Below are 17,427 nucleotides of genomic sequence, written 5' to 3' on the forward strand. Positions count from 1 at the left end.
AGTAGATTTCTAGAAGAAAGAAAGGGTGTGCCTCTGCTGCTGATAATGGACCCCTCTGCCCCGTGTTTGCTTTTGTAGAGGATTGTTGATGGCCCTTTGAAGCTATATGCGGCGCATCTGTAACGAAAAGAGGTGTGACTAGTAGGTTGTCGCAAGCGCGCAATCAGGCAGGCAGGCAGGCAGGCAGGCAGGCAGGCAGGCAGGCAGGCAGGCAGGGAGGGGGAAGTGGCTCTGAGTGAGGTGCCTGTCAGGCAGCCAGCGCGCGAGCACACAGAAAAAGCCCCATCTCCACAGCGCAGTGGCTCTTTGATGTGGCTGGGCCCCTTTGAAGAAACTGACACCATTCTCCTTTTTTCACAGTGCCTGGAGCCCTGCAAGGAATCCTGGGACCTGAAGGAAAATCAATGCCAGGATTTATGCGAGGTATGTCACTGCCACAAAATGCCATAGTGGCCTCAGATTCAAGTGTTTTTTTTCTTCTTGTTCATATACTTAGTGGGAAAATTCAACGAGAGGAAAGTTTGAGAGGAGTGTGAAGTGACTCTTTCTGCAGCACAATATATAACGAGCACCCCTCTCTCTCACTGTGAGGCTGAATCAAAGCCGTCTAATGTAATCACCGCTCCAGTGAGTCATAAGCTAAAATGTAAACAGGACAATCCCTGTTAGCTCACAGGGCTGCCTGTTTCGCAGCAGCCAGCCAGCCAGGCAGGTTGGTCTCACTAAGTAATCTGACATATATTTTTCCTCTCCACCCTCCTACCCCCCCCCCTCCTCTCTCTCTCTCCTTAGCCCCTCTTTCCCAAGAAGCACTATGAGTGTCTGACGAGCTGTGAGTTCCTGAAGTCAGTGGAGGGCGTGAAGCAAGGCGACTGTCCGGCCCCGGAGAAGGCCAGCGGCTTCGCGGCGGCCTGCGTGGAGAGCTGCGAGGAGGATGGAGAGTGTTCTGCCGTGAAGAAGTGCTGCTCCAACGGTTGTGGCCACACCTGCCAGCTGCCAAAGAACCTCTACAAAGGTAATACTCAAAAAAGATAAACTCTGCATCACACAATAATATCGCCACAACTAATCGTTCTTTTGAGTTATATACTGTATAGTCCCTAGGATTTCAGTCCTGGTTGAGTTTGAGACACCCGTGGTCACCTGATACACACATGTGGTTTGATGAATACCACAGTGAGTACTTTGTAAGAAAACAACTTGGGTATCTGTTAACATTATAGCCATTGTTGCAATTTTCCATACAACTTCACGTTACTGTTAAAAGGAGTTGGTTATCTTTGCTGAGGATTTGGATGTGGGCAACCTGTTGCCTCCAACTCATCATGCAACAGCTGACTGTTTCTGTTCCTTGGTTTTATATCACTCCTTCTGTCTACTGTCGAAAAATGCATTACTTTGATGCTAAACACATTGTGTCTGTGACGGAGACCTTAAAACCCACTGTTAACTACCTGCTGAGACAAGCTGATGAACACATTGTAGCGTTTAGCAACTAAAAAGTCCAATATTTTCAATTGGAGTTGGTACAGACCAAAAGCAGAGCTTTAAGAGAGAATGTTGCTATGTATCTTCTGGATTTGTAAATAAGCAACTCGTTGCTAGCAGGTTTGGCATATTTAACTAAAAGATGGTGATATTTCAAAACTGTTTTACAACTTGTTCCTGTTGCCCTTATGCTGCTAAATAACTCAGTTAATGCATCTTCAAATCCACTGGTAATTTATGATGAGGAAACATCATAATATGAAGATATTTATTAGAGGAAGTTTATATAATTATTGCTTGGGACAGTTTCCAATCCAAATTAACATGGTTCGTCAGCTGAATCCTGGATAACTCCCTCCATCTCTAGGCTATTTATCCTGTTCAATAAATTCATTTTCATATCTGGTAAGAGTCCAAGGCAAACATCATGTTTTTAATGTGATTAACTGTTGCAGTTTTACACAATTATTTATAAGTGGTAGTGAACCAATTAATCTGTCTTTCAACCCGTGTTTTCTCAATCCTCACAGTGACGCAAATTGCCGATTACCTCGAGCAATTTCTGACAGCTCGCTTATAATCATTAATCTGTACGTCATCGCTTTGCATTGTACACTGCCCACACACATCCCTCATGCTGTTTCTGTTGTATAAGAAATATACTTTTTTCCGACTGGAAAATTTCCATTTAAGCTGGAGGGGGCTCACAGACACAGATGTACCGAGGAACCTTATTCTCCGTTGAAACAGTGTTAAAATGCGCTGCCCAAGGCGGCCTGATGTTCTAAAGGGTGCTGAGTCGTTATGTGAGCTAAACCAACCAAGAGCCTCTGAACTCAAAGAGACGGAAGAGCTGAAACTACATTATATACACTATCTGGCTGGCAGCCTCAGGCCAAAACAAAGCTAGGGGGAGATGTTAAAGTGAGAGCAGAGAAAGAAGATGGTTCTTAGTCAAGCCCCTAAACCGCAGCACTGATAGACTGTAACTGTGTATGCTTTTGAATCTCACTGCAGTAAAGAGTCAGCATGCTCTGATGCGCGTCTATTGTTCTTAAGTCAAGAGAGGCGCGGGAGTGGAGCGCATGTGATTTAGAATTTTCTAAGACGCGTGCACACAGTTGAGCGCGCTAGTATTTTGAGTATTTGATTTTGGAAAAGAATCCTGAGGGACACACAGCACGTTTCATTAGGCGAAGATGAAAGCAGGCGTAACCTTGAAACATATCAATAAAGCCATCCGATTCAATGAAAACCATTCACCGGAACTGTGAGGCCTTCAAATCAAGCAGCCCTATGTACATGCTGATTTGGTTCCGAAAAGCACTGACTGAACTCATGGCACTCATGAGCATTTGGTTGGAATTCCGGATTGGAATTCCTGTCCCGGTCGTCGGTGTTAAAGGTCTAATTAGCCGCTCATGGTTTGAAGAGCGTAATTGTTTCTGTGTGTGTGTATTCGCTCTGTGTGCTCGTGATGATGAGCCATGATGCTGGAAGCCATTAGCAAACACAAGCGGGGAGAAATGGAGCGTTTCCCCCCTTCACTCAGATCACTCTCAGATGTGTGCGTGTGTGTCTTCAGGTTAGGGTCCCTGGCCTCATGTGCGGGTCACTGACGCAGAAAAAAAACTTCAGTGTGTGAGTGAGACACTGGGCTTCCCACTGGGCTTTTGATGTGACTGCTGCTGTGTAGGACTGCACAAGTTATCTGAAAAAAGAATCTTGATCTCGATTCATATATCTATGCGATCTCATTTTATAAATCATGACGATTCTCTCGATCATATTCCCCCTATGCATTAAAGTCACGCTGAATGTTCACACTGCTTTGTTTGTGAACATTTTCAGCTGCTGTATAAATGACAATCAGCAACACAATGTAAAACACAAAACAAGGTATTAATGTTACATTCAAGAAAACAACTCAATAGATGTTGGAACTTGCAAGTATTTGCATGGAACCCCTAACATGTTGATACTGTAGACTGCGGTACATTGGTTGGTTGGCTGACTGGGTGTTAGGTTTTATGTATCTATATCAAAGCTGTTACTTTACATTCTATGTTTTTAGGGTGACTGAGTGTCAGTAAATGTTTTTGTCCAAAGAAATAAGAATTGTATGAGAGAATCGTAATATAAATTCTCGAGGAGAATAATAGTGATTCAAACGGTGCAGCCCTACTGCTGTTGTGTAATGTAATGTCTCCATGGTGTTTTATTTGCAGAGGTGTGCCTCAGATAAAATACACTGGGCATATATGGGTATAGGTGGTTTATGAGGCTCTTCTATTTCTTTCATTTGCATATCCCTCTTTACTTTCACTGTTCCTTGTTGCAAGAAATAGCACCACATGTGATGCAGCCCGACTTGTTACGCATGTTTTCCGATCAAAATGGCTGCACACAGTTCTACACTATTTACCGTGAGAGAAACTGGGAAAGGCGCCGGGGGGTTGGTAAACACAAAGAATATGTGAAAAATGTTGTCATCAGGGCGAATTCAAAGGAAACTTATTTATTTCAGGCAAGAGTTCTCCTCACCGTGTCACAACAAGTCAGTCAGTTAATTAGCCCATCAGCCATCCGTAGTTTACGGTAAATCCTTGCGGTATTTGTAGAGTCTTCCTCAACCACCCCCCCTGTAATCATAGCAGTCACTATGACAGTATGTGCGTGAGTATTGAGAATTATATTCCTGGAGTGTAATCATTGGCATGATTAAGACATGAATGGAAGTCGTACTCTTGATCGTGCTTCAGCAGGAGTTACATCATGGTTTTTGGAGGAAGCGTGGGGGCCATTGAAAAAAAAAATTGAACGGTGTATGATTCTTGGACCAAACTCGACCCAAAAGTTATCTTTGGAAAGAGCAAGCTGAGGGGAAAGTGAATTTGTTGCCCTCCTAACATTCTGCGGAAGAGAGAGATTGTGTGTGTGTGTGTGTGTGTGTGTGTGTGTGTTTGTATTTTTATGCATGTGTGGTTTATTGCTTTGCAGATGAGCTAAGGGAGAGGAGAGGAGGAATGCTGTGGTTACCTTGGTGTTCGTTATTGTGCCGGAAAAGTGACAAGTTTTTTTGCACACATGGACACACACACACACAAACTCAAATGTGGAGCTGCGAAACCACAGCACAATGACCCCCAGCTGTTAGTATGCAGAAAGCTGTTATCAGCGGCACAAAACGAAACACTGAATCCATATGCATGTGGCCCAAGGATCTTCCTCTATCTTGCAGTATTTTATTGGATCAATCAATCACTTTTACGTGCCCTGTGTGCAGACTGAATAGAGATATAAGTACATCAAGCGCTCTGCATACAAAACACAATCTTGATTATGTTGTTTACCGGCACGAAGCACAGTAGCCTTGAGCGCGTCTGTGATACTGAGCAGTGTTAGGCCGCTTGGCAGAGCGACAGAGGTCCAACATAACGGTCTGGAGTGCTAGGTGATTTATTGAGAACTGTGGGATGTATTCAGCCTTCTCCTGTACTTCCAAACCTCGCTTTTCCAATCTCCATCTCATTATCACTATGCCCAACGCTCAATCAACAACTCACTACGTCCCGGCTAGCAATAAATTCACTCGGGGAGAGTCGGTGTGACTTGGCTGAGCATTTTGGCCCGGTCCTGCACTTAATAAACGTCTAATTTATTGCACATGGCCACATAGACTTTCGTCAGGGAGGCTCCATGTGAAGTGCAACGATGCAAATGACCATTTACATATAAGTGTGTGTATGTTTTTGCACTGGTGGTGTTGTGTGTCCGCAAGAGAGGGAAGAGAGAGACGTTAACGCGCGCCATCTTTCGCATACCTAGACGCAAACTGTGTGTGTCATTGCTAAGAAGCGCAGCTACTAAAACACATCCCTCCAGGCCAGGAAATATCACGATCTGTCACAGTAGAAAGATGATACTGTTGACCCGCAGCGTGTATTAAATCTATTGCGGTGAGGTCATGTCTCATTTTCGTAAAAAAAAATTCTGCACCCGTCCAGATCTGATGGTGTCATCTATCTTTCCACCCCAAGAAACTACAAACAAAAAAAAAATGGTTTATGGTGAACTTCACCTAGAATTTTCCAAAGCAGCGGTGTGATATTAAATCCTGTCGCCGTATCGTTTTCCTTTTGCTTTCTACTTTACTTTAGGAGTCCCTCTGAAGCCCAGGAAAGAGCTGGTGTTTTTGGAGCATCCGTCGGGTCAGCTGGAGATCCGCTGGTCCTCAAAGTTCAACATCTCCGTGGAGCCAGTCCTCTATGTGGTGCAGCGCCGCTGGAACTATGGCATCCACCCGAGTGAGGACGATGCAACAGAGTGGCAGACTGTGGCACAGGTAGGAAATCTACCAAAGAATATACTGAAGCATGTCAGTAAGATGAAAGTTCTTTTTTTCTGTCTTAAAGGTGCACTATGCCGTTTCAGAGGAGAGGGGGGGGATTTGTTTAAATTCACAGAGCCTGCAGTTACTTTACAAAACATATTTTCTCTACATGTAATTCTTAGTATTGAATCATTCTATCATTATAAATCAAAACTTTGAGGAACCCGGAACCAAATGTAAGACTGGAATATGTTCGTAAACCAAACTGTGTGCCCTGCTGCTGTAAACAACAACAGTGAAACAGGAACTTTTCAGGGACCTTTCTAACTTCAAACAGTGTTCCAGCGATCACATTTTCTTGTGAAGGAAAGTTTGCTTATTCAGTTATGAGAATATACCTTTAGAAAATGTTCACTTCTCTGATGTACCCAAAGTTACACAGTGCACCTTTAAAGATCTCGCCAAATGTTGTCATGTGAGTGCAGGTCTTTGATCAGACCTTTGGGGATTTGTGTCAAAGAGCTGCGCTGCACTGACAGGCCTGTTGCACGCGGTTGCTCATTCCCAATGCTCACACAGTCGCAGTGTCTTTGAAAGTTTGGCCAAAGAGAAACACACACACACACACACACACACACACACACACACACACACACACACACACACACACACACACACACACACACACACACACACACACACACACACACACACACACAGAGATGACTGATGTGGCAGCAAAACTCACATTGGAGCTGTGACCCTGCGTGAACCCTGACCCCTGCGGTTTGCTCTCATCCCCCCATCTGTCCCACAGACTGCAGAGGAGCGCGTCCAACTGGCCGACATCAGAGCCAGCAGATGGTACCAGTTCAGAGTGGCCGCAGTCAACGTCCACGGCACCCGCGGCTTCACTGCGCCCAGCAAACACTTCCGCTCCTCAAGAGGTCTGTGTCTGTGTGTCTGTGTGTGTGTGTGTGTGTGTGTGTGTGTGTGTGTGTGTGTGTGTGTGTGTGTGTGTGTGTGTGTGTGTGTGTGTGTGTGTGTGTGTGTGTGTGTGTGTGTGTGTGTGTGTGTGTGTGTGTGTGTGTGTGTGTGTGTGTGTGGCCTTGCTTTGTGACTTAGTTCCTGTTTGACACCCACTGCCCTCCATTTGTTATGGTTAAGACCTTGGAACAGGTGTAGCCTTTGAGAAAGTGTTTATATATATAAAAAAAAAAAACCCAATTAGAATTCTTATCCCGACAAACAAACCCAAGTCCTCTGCATGTCAGCCAAGCCTTCTTCATCACCCCACTCATATAAGTGATGTTTCGTTAAATAAAAAAAGGATATTTAAATATGTTTACGCTTTAATTCACCCACACCTTGCAACTTGCATTTCTTTAGAAGACTCAAAGACATATTTCTTTCGTGAGATCTTATTTACCCTCTTGTGCGATCCCCTCCCATGTTGTTCACCTCTATAGCTCCATACAGCAGCAGAGAGCTGATTACGACTGACATAAGCTTGGCAAAGGCACATACATTTAGTACCTCTGACTGACGATTCTCAAATGTGTTGCTTTTAAACAGTATTCAGGTATTAAACCTCTGAATCCCCCACCCTCCACAGTTTCCACACATTTACCCACTGAGCTAAATGGAAAGGGTAATTCATGTGGAGTAATGAGTAGGGACTGGGTGGGGGAAACATTTCTCCTCTGTGTTGCAACCAGATCTTCGTTTATGTCTTCAAAGCAGGGGTTTCCCCCTCTTTACCAGTCATATAAAATGTAATACGTCTGAATTAGTCAGGATATTGCAGGTTTCAAATGAATGCAAGTGTTGTCTTGCTTCCAAAGGGAGTGACGCAAACGTAAGGCACGCTTCAGATCTTTGCCACAGATTAGCGAAGGAGCTCTGATAGTATCCCGCGTCGCTGCTCCGCTCCATGATGTTGAATGACGCTAGCGTTGTACCGCAGATGACATTTGTCAAAAGCCAATGGCAAATTGTTGTTGGGTTCCCATGGATTACAGTTTTTTGCTAGTATAATATTGTATCTAGATTGAATGGGATCCAGATCAGATACGGTGTGTTTGGTTTGACGTGTGTGGAGGCTGAGCCATGTGCACTGCCCACCAGTCCGGCTTCACGCAGCCCACCCGAGTTCAGCATCTGTTTATGTATATCATGTAGAATAGGATCTGCATTGGACGTAACATAGATTATCAAACATGTGTTCTTTTATTCATTCATTCGATATGTATGAAGTCTTGTTTTTAAAGTAGAGGAACACTGGCAGACGTTCAGTACTTTTCATATTCTGCCAAAACCTGCGTATATAAAAAAAAGTATTGGTGTGTTTGCTGGTGTGTGTTTTGACCTGTTCTGTCAGTCCTTCGTCACACATCCACTCCCCAGAGCGTTCTGGATGGCTGTCAGACACACATCCACACACCAGGTGGGGAAAAGGATTCTGCTGCGGGGGTTGGAAAGCGATCTCCAATCAGGCCAATCAGTGCCAGAACGCTGATAGATTGATGGGAGCTGTCATGGATTTGATGAGCTCCTTGGCCATTCTGTCATGCCATTGTTATTTGTATAGCGCGGGCCATATCATCTGATTGCAATTTTGCACCACTACACTTTTGTTAGGGCAATTTGTAAGAGCTTGACTGCTTTATTTATCTTTCGCCGCCAACATCAGCTGGTATGGAGAACCGATGTGTCCAATCTGTGTTTTTTTCTTTTTCTGGACAGGATTAAATGTGTTACAGGTGGGGAGAGGGCAGGGAGAGAGAGAGAGAGAGAGGGATGGAGAGAGAGAATTAGAGAGAGAGAGAGAGAGCCAACAGTGGCTGTGGCGTGAATCATTTTCTCATTACAGGGCTATTCCCCGCGGTCTGGCGTCTGGCATGTGGCCCTGGCTTTTCTGACATCAGCAGGCAGGCAGCAGTAGGCTGGGTTCACAGCGCGTACGTACAAGCTCAGAACCGGCTTTACTGTTTGTGGTCATGTACACGCACACACACACACACGCATGCACACACACACACACACACACACACACTCACACACACACACACACACACAGAATACTGGAATGTTTAGTGTAGGAGCCAAAGTGAGCAGCATGTGTTTGCTAACCCCCTGACCCGCGCTCTCGGTACTGCCGAAAAAACGCTGTCATGGACGTGACATGACACCTGTCATAACATCTCACGGCAGATTGTCAGCAGAGGACTAATTACTTTACACAGTGTCGTACTAGTCCCCCCTCCCTCCTTTCCTCAAACTGCGATGTGCTAAGCCTCAAGTGATGAAAGGTGTCGGAGGCTTGTAATGCATTTCGACCTGAAATTACACCGCCTCGGCCCAAAGATTTGTCACATCCAAAGCACCAGAGGAGGCCCTCTTTGTATTCTTCCTTTCAGTTAAATGTCTGCAGATGTACAGTACTATACAATCTGTTAGCGCTGACAAAGTGTTTTGTTTCTTCTTTTTCGTTCCTTTAGATCCGTCGGCCCCTCCCAGCCCGGACAGTCTGCGTGTCAGCAATGTGACGCTGGGCGAGGAAGGCCTGGTGACAGCTCGTCTGAACTGGAGCCTGCCAGAGGAGCCCGACATCCCCATACATCACTACAAAGTCTTCTGGAGCTGGACAGTGCCTACCAAGTCCATGGTGCCATCCAAGAAGAAAAGGAGAAAGACCACCAACGGGGTAAATAATGCTGGTCTCACTCACCCTGTCTAAGTGATGTGTTTTCGTTTTTTTTTTCTCTCGCTCTCCTTTTTTCCTCTCTAAGAGCACACAGGCTCTCTCGTCCAGGATTATCTCAGCGTCTTCCTCTCCGCTAGGCCCTCAACACATTGCTGTTAATATCCCTGTAGGCCTGCCTGCAGTGGAAGAAAAAAATGATAAGCACAGAATGAGAGTTGCATTTATTTATGTATGCTTACGAGGCGATCAATCACAACCCAGAGATTGATACAATGTGTTCTTCACTCTTTTTATTTCCTGATACTGATGAAAGAAGCCCTTAAATGCACTGTGTAGCGTTGAATGAAAACACATTAGGTGTGATAAATAGCCCTATGTATAGTGATTCATCATGATTTCAATGTCTGGGCTTTCTTGAATATCTCAATTTGTTATGTGCGCACACTATTTATTTATTTTTGCAGTTGGCATTTTGGAACTTTTTTGTTTGCTCCTACTCAGTTTTTTGATTGTGTAATTCAGCCATATCTGAAGTGGTTTATTTTTTAGAATTTAGAATAGATCAGAGCAGCTTCAAAGTCAAGTGGTTATGTAACTATACTCACAGTTCCCTCTACTGTTGTTATCTTTTTGCTTTAATGCTCACAGTATATTTCATCTAAAAGGAAGACTGTTAAACATGGACCGAACAGATGAAATCCAAAATACATCATCAAATAATGGTTTGAATATCATGTTTAAAAAGAAGAATATCATTGATCCCTACCTCGGAACACTTTAGTTTGCATTGGAACATTCACAACAATCTGGCCCAGTTAGAGAGAAGATTTAATTTGCCTTTTGTCTTCACATGCGATCTCAAAGAACAGGGGTAGATATCATTTGGTTATGAAAGCTTACACAAACATGCTATGCTAAGAGCCCACAAAGTTGGATTCTCCAACTTGGACATCTAAGAAAACCACAGACATTGACCTACTAGATCAAACATATAACTACATCATGGACTGTCCTCAAAGACATAAATCACAGACTGAAAATCATAATATATTTCGTACTGAAAGGTTTGCACAATACATCCAGTAACATGTGATAGCACATACCTGTGGTGCAGTACCTGGGAAGAGCATTTTTTCATTAGAGGGACTCGGGGCAGAAAGACGGATTGTCTAGACGGTTTCACACACACACCTCCATAGAGTCTTCTCCTGAATTAGTTTATGAAATGCGTAGCAGATGTGGCACATGAGGAGATAGAGGTGAGAGACACCAGACACCTATTGACACATGTACTACTGGTTTCCACTTTGGCACCTCGGGGCTTTTGAAAGCATGCCCTGCTGGCAGAAGAATGTCAAAACACAGCACAGTCAATAACAAGAACTCATCAGGCTCACGCTGGTGGTGGAATGCTGCAAGTCAAACAACAGTGAGGAGAAACCCTGGGAGGCTTCGATAACATGGCTCCCTCAAAAGGACCCCAAAGGCTATCTCAGGCCCGCCACCATATATACCTCCTTCAGCCCCACATGTGTTCTTAATAAGCTAGGGCTTTCCCACAGGCCCCGGCAAAGGCTTGGCCCAGGCTGAGCTGAGCTGGAACTACGACTGGGGACAATGACAGGCCTTTGGAAGGAGTATCAAGTGACAGTAGTGGTAAAAAAAGAAAGAAAAAAAAATAATCACACACAATGCCAACATGCAAGTTTTTTTTCTGTCGTCGCAGGCTCAGAGCTGGGTGGATCTGGAGGGGCTCCAACAAAACAGCAGTTACACTGTGGAGCTGCAGGCTGTCACCTACTGGGGACAGGTGCGTCTGAAGAGCTCCAAGGCTTCCCTCCACTTCAGCACCAGCCAGAATAATGAGTCAGGTAAGCATAGGTGCTCATTTTTATGTTGCTCTTTCAGCTGTTAGAATTGTTATGTTTCCCTCAAGCCATTTGGGACCGATGTGTCGCTCAGTCAGGCCATTGTTTTGGGCCAGATTGATTTATTGATGGGAAATTTTGTGCAAACATTCATTGTCCGCAGAATATTAATCCTAATGATTTTGTTGATGATCTTCTAGTGCCACCGTGAGGTTAACATACTGTGTTTAGCTTTCAAAATGAAATGGCATGACATTTTTTTAATGGATTTTGAAACTGGAATATTTTGGTCCAGACATACATTTCTCCCTCAGGATGAATTGTAATCACTTTGGGGATCTCCTGACGGTTCATTGAGTGCTATCATTAGGTCAACATTTTGGTTTATGGCCACATTTTTACCAAACTAATGCATTCTCCTTATACCCATAGGTACTTTGTGTTTGAGCAAAATTGCAAATTCTATGCTAACACGCTAAACCAAGATGGTAAATGTGGTAATCCTGCTAAACAGTAGAATTTAGCCTCACAGAGTTGCTAGCATGGCTGACTCTGAGTGTTTATATATATATATATATATATATATATATATATATATATATATGTGTGTGTATATATATATATATATATATATATATATATATATATGTGTGTGTATATATATATATGTATATATATATATATATATATATATATATATATATTAGAGGTGGGCATAGATTAATTTTTTTAATCTAGATTAATCTAGATTAATTTTGGAATTAATCTAGATTAATCTAGATTAAAATGGCTCATTTGAATTCATTCATAATATGTCTGTGCTCCTAAATAATGACTCAAAGTAAGTCTTTGAGAACGTGTTTCTCAAGCCAGGTGGCGCATCAGACCAGGGGCTCATCTCCTGTTTCCAACATGCATCACAAACTGCTTGAGGAAGCTGTTCTACTATGATAATTGGTGATGAAAATAAATAATGTTCAACAAGATGTTACATAGTAACGCGTTACCGGCATCGGACCTCTTTTTTCAGTAACGAGTAATCTAACGCGTTACTATCTCCAAACCAGTAATCAGATTAAAGTTACTCATCAAAGTCACTGTGCGTTACTTTTTCTGTCATTTTCCTTAGTGAAACATTTTACATAACTGCACAAGTGACTGCGATTGCGATTTTATGTAAATAAATGTGCGCGCATGTGTCTCTAAACTCTCCAACTGCTCCAACCGCTCCTCTCGTCTTTTTGGTAGCGCCCCTCGTCTCTGCCATGCAGCGTGTGTGTGTGCCTGTGCCTGTGTCTGTGTGTGTGTGTGTGTGTGTGTGTGCAGCAGCATTACGGCCGAGTCGAACTGTGGCGCAAAACAAAGTTTTCCCCCCGATGAAATATAGCGTCTGCTATGGGGATATTTAGGATTCGGGTACGGTGACGTTGACGTTGAAGAGATAGAAGTGTTTAAAACTTGGAAACTTATAGTCACGTGGCGACCGGTGGCCACACACACCCACCCTGCGTTCCAATACCCGATTGTGTCGTGGGCAAGTGATGGAGAGAGAGAGAGCGGCGGGTGTGTGAGAGAAGCTTCGCCCCTCGTCTCTGACATGCAGCGTGTGTGTCTGTGTGTGTGTGTGTGTGTGTGTGTGTGTGTGTGTGTGTGTGTGTGTGTGTGTGTGTGTGTGTGTGTGTGTGTGTGTGTGTGTGTGTGCAGCAGCTTTACGGCCGAGTCTAAGCTGAACTGTACAAATGACTGGCTCCCTGAGCCGAACAGGAGGTGGAATAAGAGATTAACGGCGATATTTTTTTTATCGCCGATAAGAGTCTGGCGTTAACGCAGCACTTTAACGCCGATAACGGCCCACCACTAATATATATATATATATATATATATATATATATATATATATATATATATATATATATATATATATATATATATATATATATATATATAAATATGTGTATATGTTTGTGCATGTATATAAGCCATTCGGTGGATTCTTACCCAAAACACCTCAGTATTGGTCCACTCAGAAACGTACATAGCCAAAGTTATGTGGTAACCACAATGTCATGGTAGTAGCATTTAAGAGTCACATGCAAGGTCACGCACAACCTGAACTCAAACAAAAATCTGGAGGCGCTTGCACTTTTGTGATTGCACATGGCATTGGCCGAGCCAACTTTGCAGAATCCAATTTTGTTTTATTTGTTTGTGTTCCTTGAGATTTTAATTTCCCTAAATTACTGAAAGTCTTCAGGCAAACAATCATCATGAGAATAGCAGAAAGCAGGAAAGGCCAAGGTACGCTGACGGCACATCTGCAATCATTCGGAGCTCCTGTGTGTTCAGGAGGCACAGAACAAGCCTCAGTGCAATGCCTGTGTACATTTTAAAAGCATGCGTGGCCCTAGAGGGAATTGAACCTCTAACCTTGGCAGTGTTAGCACTGTGTGTGTGTACCCATCCAGTTGCACCACATTTATGAATAAAGAGCGCGTTGTAAGTGATGTGATCTTACAAAGAAATAATTGTGTGTTTCTGTTTCCACGCTGGAGAGTTTTGCCACAACACAGTCACTGTTAGATCTGAGCTACAGCAGCAAAAATGTCTCCTTTCTCTTTCCAGTAAAACCCGTGCTGAAGTCAAAGAAGGAGGAGATATCCCCTCTTGGTTCGACCATGGCCAAACGGCCTTCTGGCCCACTCGAGGTGGGCACGCCCTTCTACCAGGACGGCCAGCTGCAGGTCCGTGTCTACTGGAAGAACCGGGGAGGTATGTGCTACACACTGTGTTGATTTATAGCATTGTTAGAATCCAATTAGCACCCCATTATGCCCATCAATCACTTTGACCCATGTAAACCGTAATAAAGTGTTAGGGCTGATTCTCAGTTCACTCAAAACAATGGAAGATTCCTTTTTATAAATGTAGCATCAGAATGAAATAAATGAAACAATGTGTCACTGTGCGAGGCTGAGTAATGCGCGCGCTCGGTTAGTTTGGCGTAAACCTGCGCATGGCCCGGCTAAAGCGGAGCCACCGTTTAGCGAAGAACAATAAACGCACAGAGCCTGAGCCTTTTGCGATGGGATTTATTGACAGCTGTATTTAATAGATCCTCGCCCTTTGCCTTAGCGTTGAAGCGGGCCCGCTCTGTTTTACAAGACCTGATGTCATAGGGACCGGAGACAGCCGTTGGGTTGCAGCTCCGCAAGGGGTTAAAGCGTATAGGAATGCCTGTCCCAGCGGCATCCATCCCCCCCAACCCCTCTCTGTTAATACCAGAGTGGAAATATGGAAACCTTGAAAGCCATGCTCTCAGGGTAACCTGTCAAGTCCCATTCACTGGTCTATGTTATGTTACTAATATATGTCATCGCCTTAGCCAAACTCCACATCTTAGAGTCAAGAATGCAAACCCTGGCTGGGGGAGAGGCCTGGTGAGACACCAACTGCTGAATCAGAGTGTGAGAGAGAGAAGATAGAGAGAGAGAGAAGAGGAGAAGATAGAGTTGGCCCGGAGCTGTTGGAGAGAGTTTGGCTGGGACTCAGAGAGTTGAGTGATGCTGACGGGGGATCAAGCATGGCTGGGGAATCACGGTGTTGCACAGCAGAGTTAATCTGGGTCCGGCTTCTTTTTCAGACTCTTGCTTGTAGGGTTGGTCCGCAGCATGTGTGAGTGTGTTTATTACTGCCGTTCATTTGTCTGAGGAATGACCCTGACTTTGATTGTGACAACCTGCGTTCCACTACTGTAAACATTACAGACACACAGATGGCCCGGTGAGAGTCGGAGTCTCTGGACATCTGGTTTGTGTGATGGACAAAGGGGAAGGAGAGGGAGGAGGGGGGGGGGGCAGGTTAACTGAACCGTGATTTAACTCTAAAACTCATTGTCTCTGTGATCCAAAGCAGCCCTGACCCCTGGGCTGTCTCTCTCTACCGCAGACAAAACAAGAACCTTACTGTACACTCAGCTCAGATAATATATCACTGTCTGCACAAACGCCCGGACAATAGACAGCAGTCCGGTGGCGGCGGCGGCACTTCTTAAGGCTCGCTTCCAGTCATGATTTATCGAACACTGCCGAGGGTTCTGTTCTCTACCTGATTTCCATGTCCCATTTCCCATGTTTTACATCCCACTTCCTCTCTCTCAGTCAGACCCGCACAAGCATATCTTGTTTGTTTTTTCCCCGATTTCCCGGTTCCCTTCTGTAATTCCTCTCTTCTGCTTCCAAAGAGCTCTGGGGGCTCCAAGTGCCAGATCTACGTCTAAGCCTTCAAAGGGGGGGCCGCCTTTTATCTCCACACTACAACCCGGGCCCCCGCCGAGGGGCGAACATAGCATATAACTCAATTGAAGTATTTCACATATCCGAGCGACACAGTGTTGAGTGAATATTAAAATCTGGTAACTGAAGATGGGGGGTGATGGGCAGATAAACAGTGCAGCTGATGAGCTGGAGAGGAGCTACTGTACAGTAAGGAAGTGAATGATGCAGCCCAGAGAGCCACTGTGTCCCAGAGTGACCAAGGCTGGTGATGAGAATGCAACATCCTTAAGAGTTGAAGCAGGAAGGTTTTTTTCAGAGTTGGGTATTCTGCCTTCAGCCAGTGAAAGGAACGGTTTAGGAAACAGGAAAAACATGTTAATAAACTAATGCAAAGATAAAGAAAGGAAGTTTCGAGTTTCCTTTTATTTCCAGAGACGTCTCGTTATCGCGGTCATCAATTATGGAAAAAGTGATATCAGATCTCAGATAGGGAGTGTTGTAATTTGTGAGATAGCGATCAGTTAATAATGTCAAGCTGTCGTATAGACTGTTCCTATGTGAATAGTGTTTCGGTTGGTGCAGTGCATTTACGCATTACATGAACATACTACATTTACATTAAAGTACTGTAAGGTACAATTTGAAGATATATAAGTACTCAAACCCCTTCACAGTTAAGAGGGCAGAAGTGTAATTGTTTTTATTTGACTGTATTTAGAGTAGTTTAGAGTTCATTGAAGCTGTAACTGCTAAAGGCCAATTTAGTGAGAAGCTTTGGGATTGAACCTCCAACCTTGCAATAAATTGGCTGACCTGCTTGTTACAAGCTACTGCGCCGATTAAGATTCTGACACTAAAATGGTCTTATAACAACTTGCAACTTGATAAACTGCTGAAGGAAATAGACTTCAGCTTGTTTGGTGATTTCGACAACACGATATGTGCCGATATGAAGAGAAAAACAACAGATTGTACCAGTAAATGTTTGCCCTTTTTGCTTCATGAATACATCAAATGAAATTTTGATTGATGTAATACAATGATACACAACGATATAGTAATATTAGACTGGCAAAGGACATCTTCCACACTTTTACTAATGTGAACTTTGCCTCTGCAATGGAGAAACTTTATATGTTATAGAAATGTATTAAAAAAAGGAAAAAAATCTCTGAATAATGACTTGATTATTTATCCTGCCCTCTGTTTCCAGACCCCACCGTGAGTCGCTACCACGTCCAGTGGATGCCCGAGTACTGTGGCCACAACGAGACCCGCGGCCCAGAGAAATCGGTCACGCAGGTTGGTTCTCGCCGCTTTTACAAATAACTTCCAACCCGAGGGTCCGGTCACAGAGTGCAGTTGCAGGCAGCGATGGCTTGATCAGCGGCTGTGTGCTATGCAAAGCACGCGCCTAACCTTTTGTCTGATGCTTAAAAAGGACAGCACCCGCTAAAGAAAACAGCTTTAGCGAGCGAAAGCCGAAAGCCCTGTTGCTTTGGATTTGCACAGGGCAAATCACTGGCTGTTGTTTTGAATATTATGAGTCAGTCGTGTGGTCAGGCATGTGGTGTGTTGGCCAATAAAACACATTTACTTAAACAACATTTTCCCGGAATGGTGGGGGGGGGGGGGGATCATTCACCTCCAACGGCCCCAGCCATGCATCATGCTTGGGGCTTCCTTTTCGAGGTGCAGTGGGGTCTGTGTAAGGGGTTTGGAGAGTCTAGGGGGTGGGGGGCGGGGTTAACTGTTGGG

The 17,427-nt window shown here is 44.2% G+C and overlaps 1 protein-coding gene across 1 annotated transcript in view; it reads left to right on the forward strand.

Annotated features, from left to right (window-relative positions):
- Window positions 1-17,427, forward strand: part of anos1 (anosmin 1) — a 40,879-nt gene that overhangs the window by 18,279 nt on the left and 5,173 nt on the right. Inside the window, exons 3-10 of the mRNA XM_080037727.1 lie at window positions 361-423; window positions 793-1,015; window positions 5,649-5,833; window positions 6,639-6,768; window positions 9,322-9,527; window positions 11,254-11,398; window positions 14,018-14,164; window positions 16,883-16,971. Of these exons, the coding sequence (XP_079893853.1) occupies window positions 361-423; window positions 793-1,015; window positions 5,649-5,833; window positions 6,639-6,768; window positions 9,322-9,527; window positions 11,254-11,398; window positions 14,018-14,164; window positions 16,883-16,971 (1,188 nt within the window). The remainder of the gene's footprint in view (window positions 1-360; window positions 424-792; window positions 1,016-5,648; window positions 5,834-6,638; window positions 6,769-9,321; window positions 9,528-11,253; window positions 11,399-14,017; window positions 14,165-16,882; window positions 16,972-17,427) is intronic.

Source organism: Ammodytes marinus (genome assembly GCF_949987685.1).
Source record: "Ammodytes marinus genome assembly, chromosome: 12".
In the NCBI taxonomy this organism is placed as follows: Eukaryota; Metazoa; Chordata; class Actinopteri; order Uranoscopiformes; family Ammodytidae; genus Ammodytes; species Ammodytes marinus.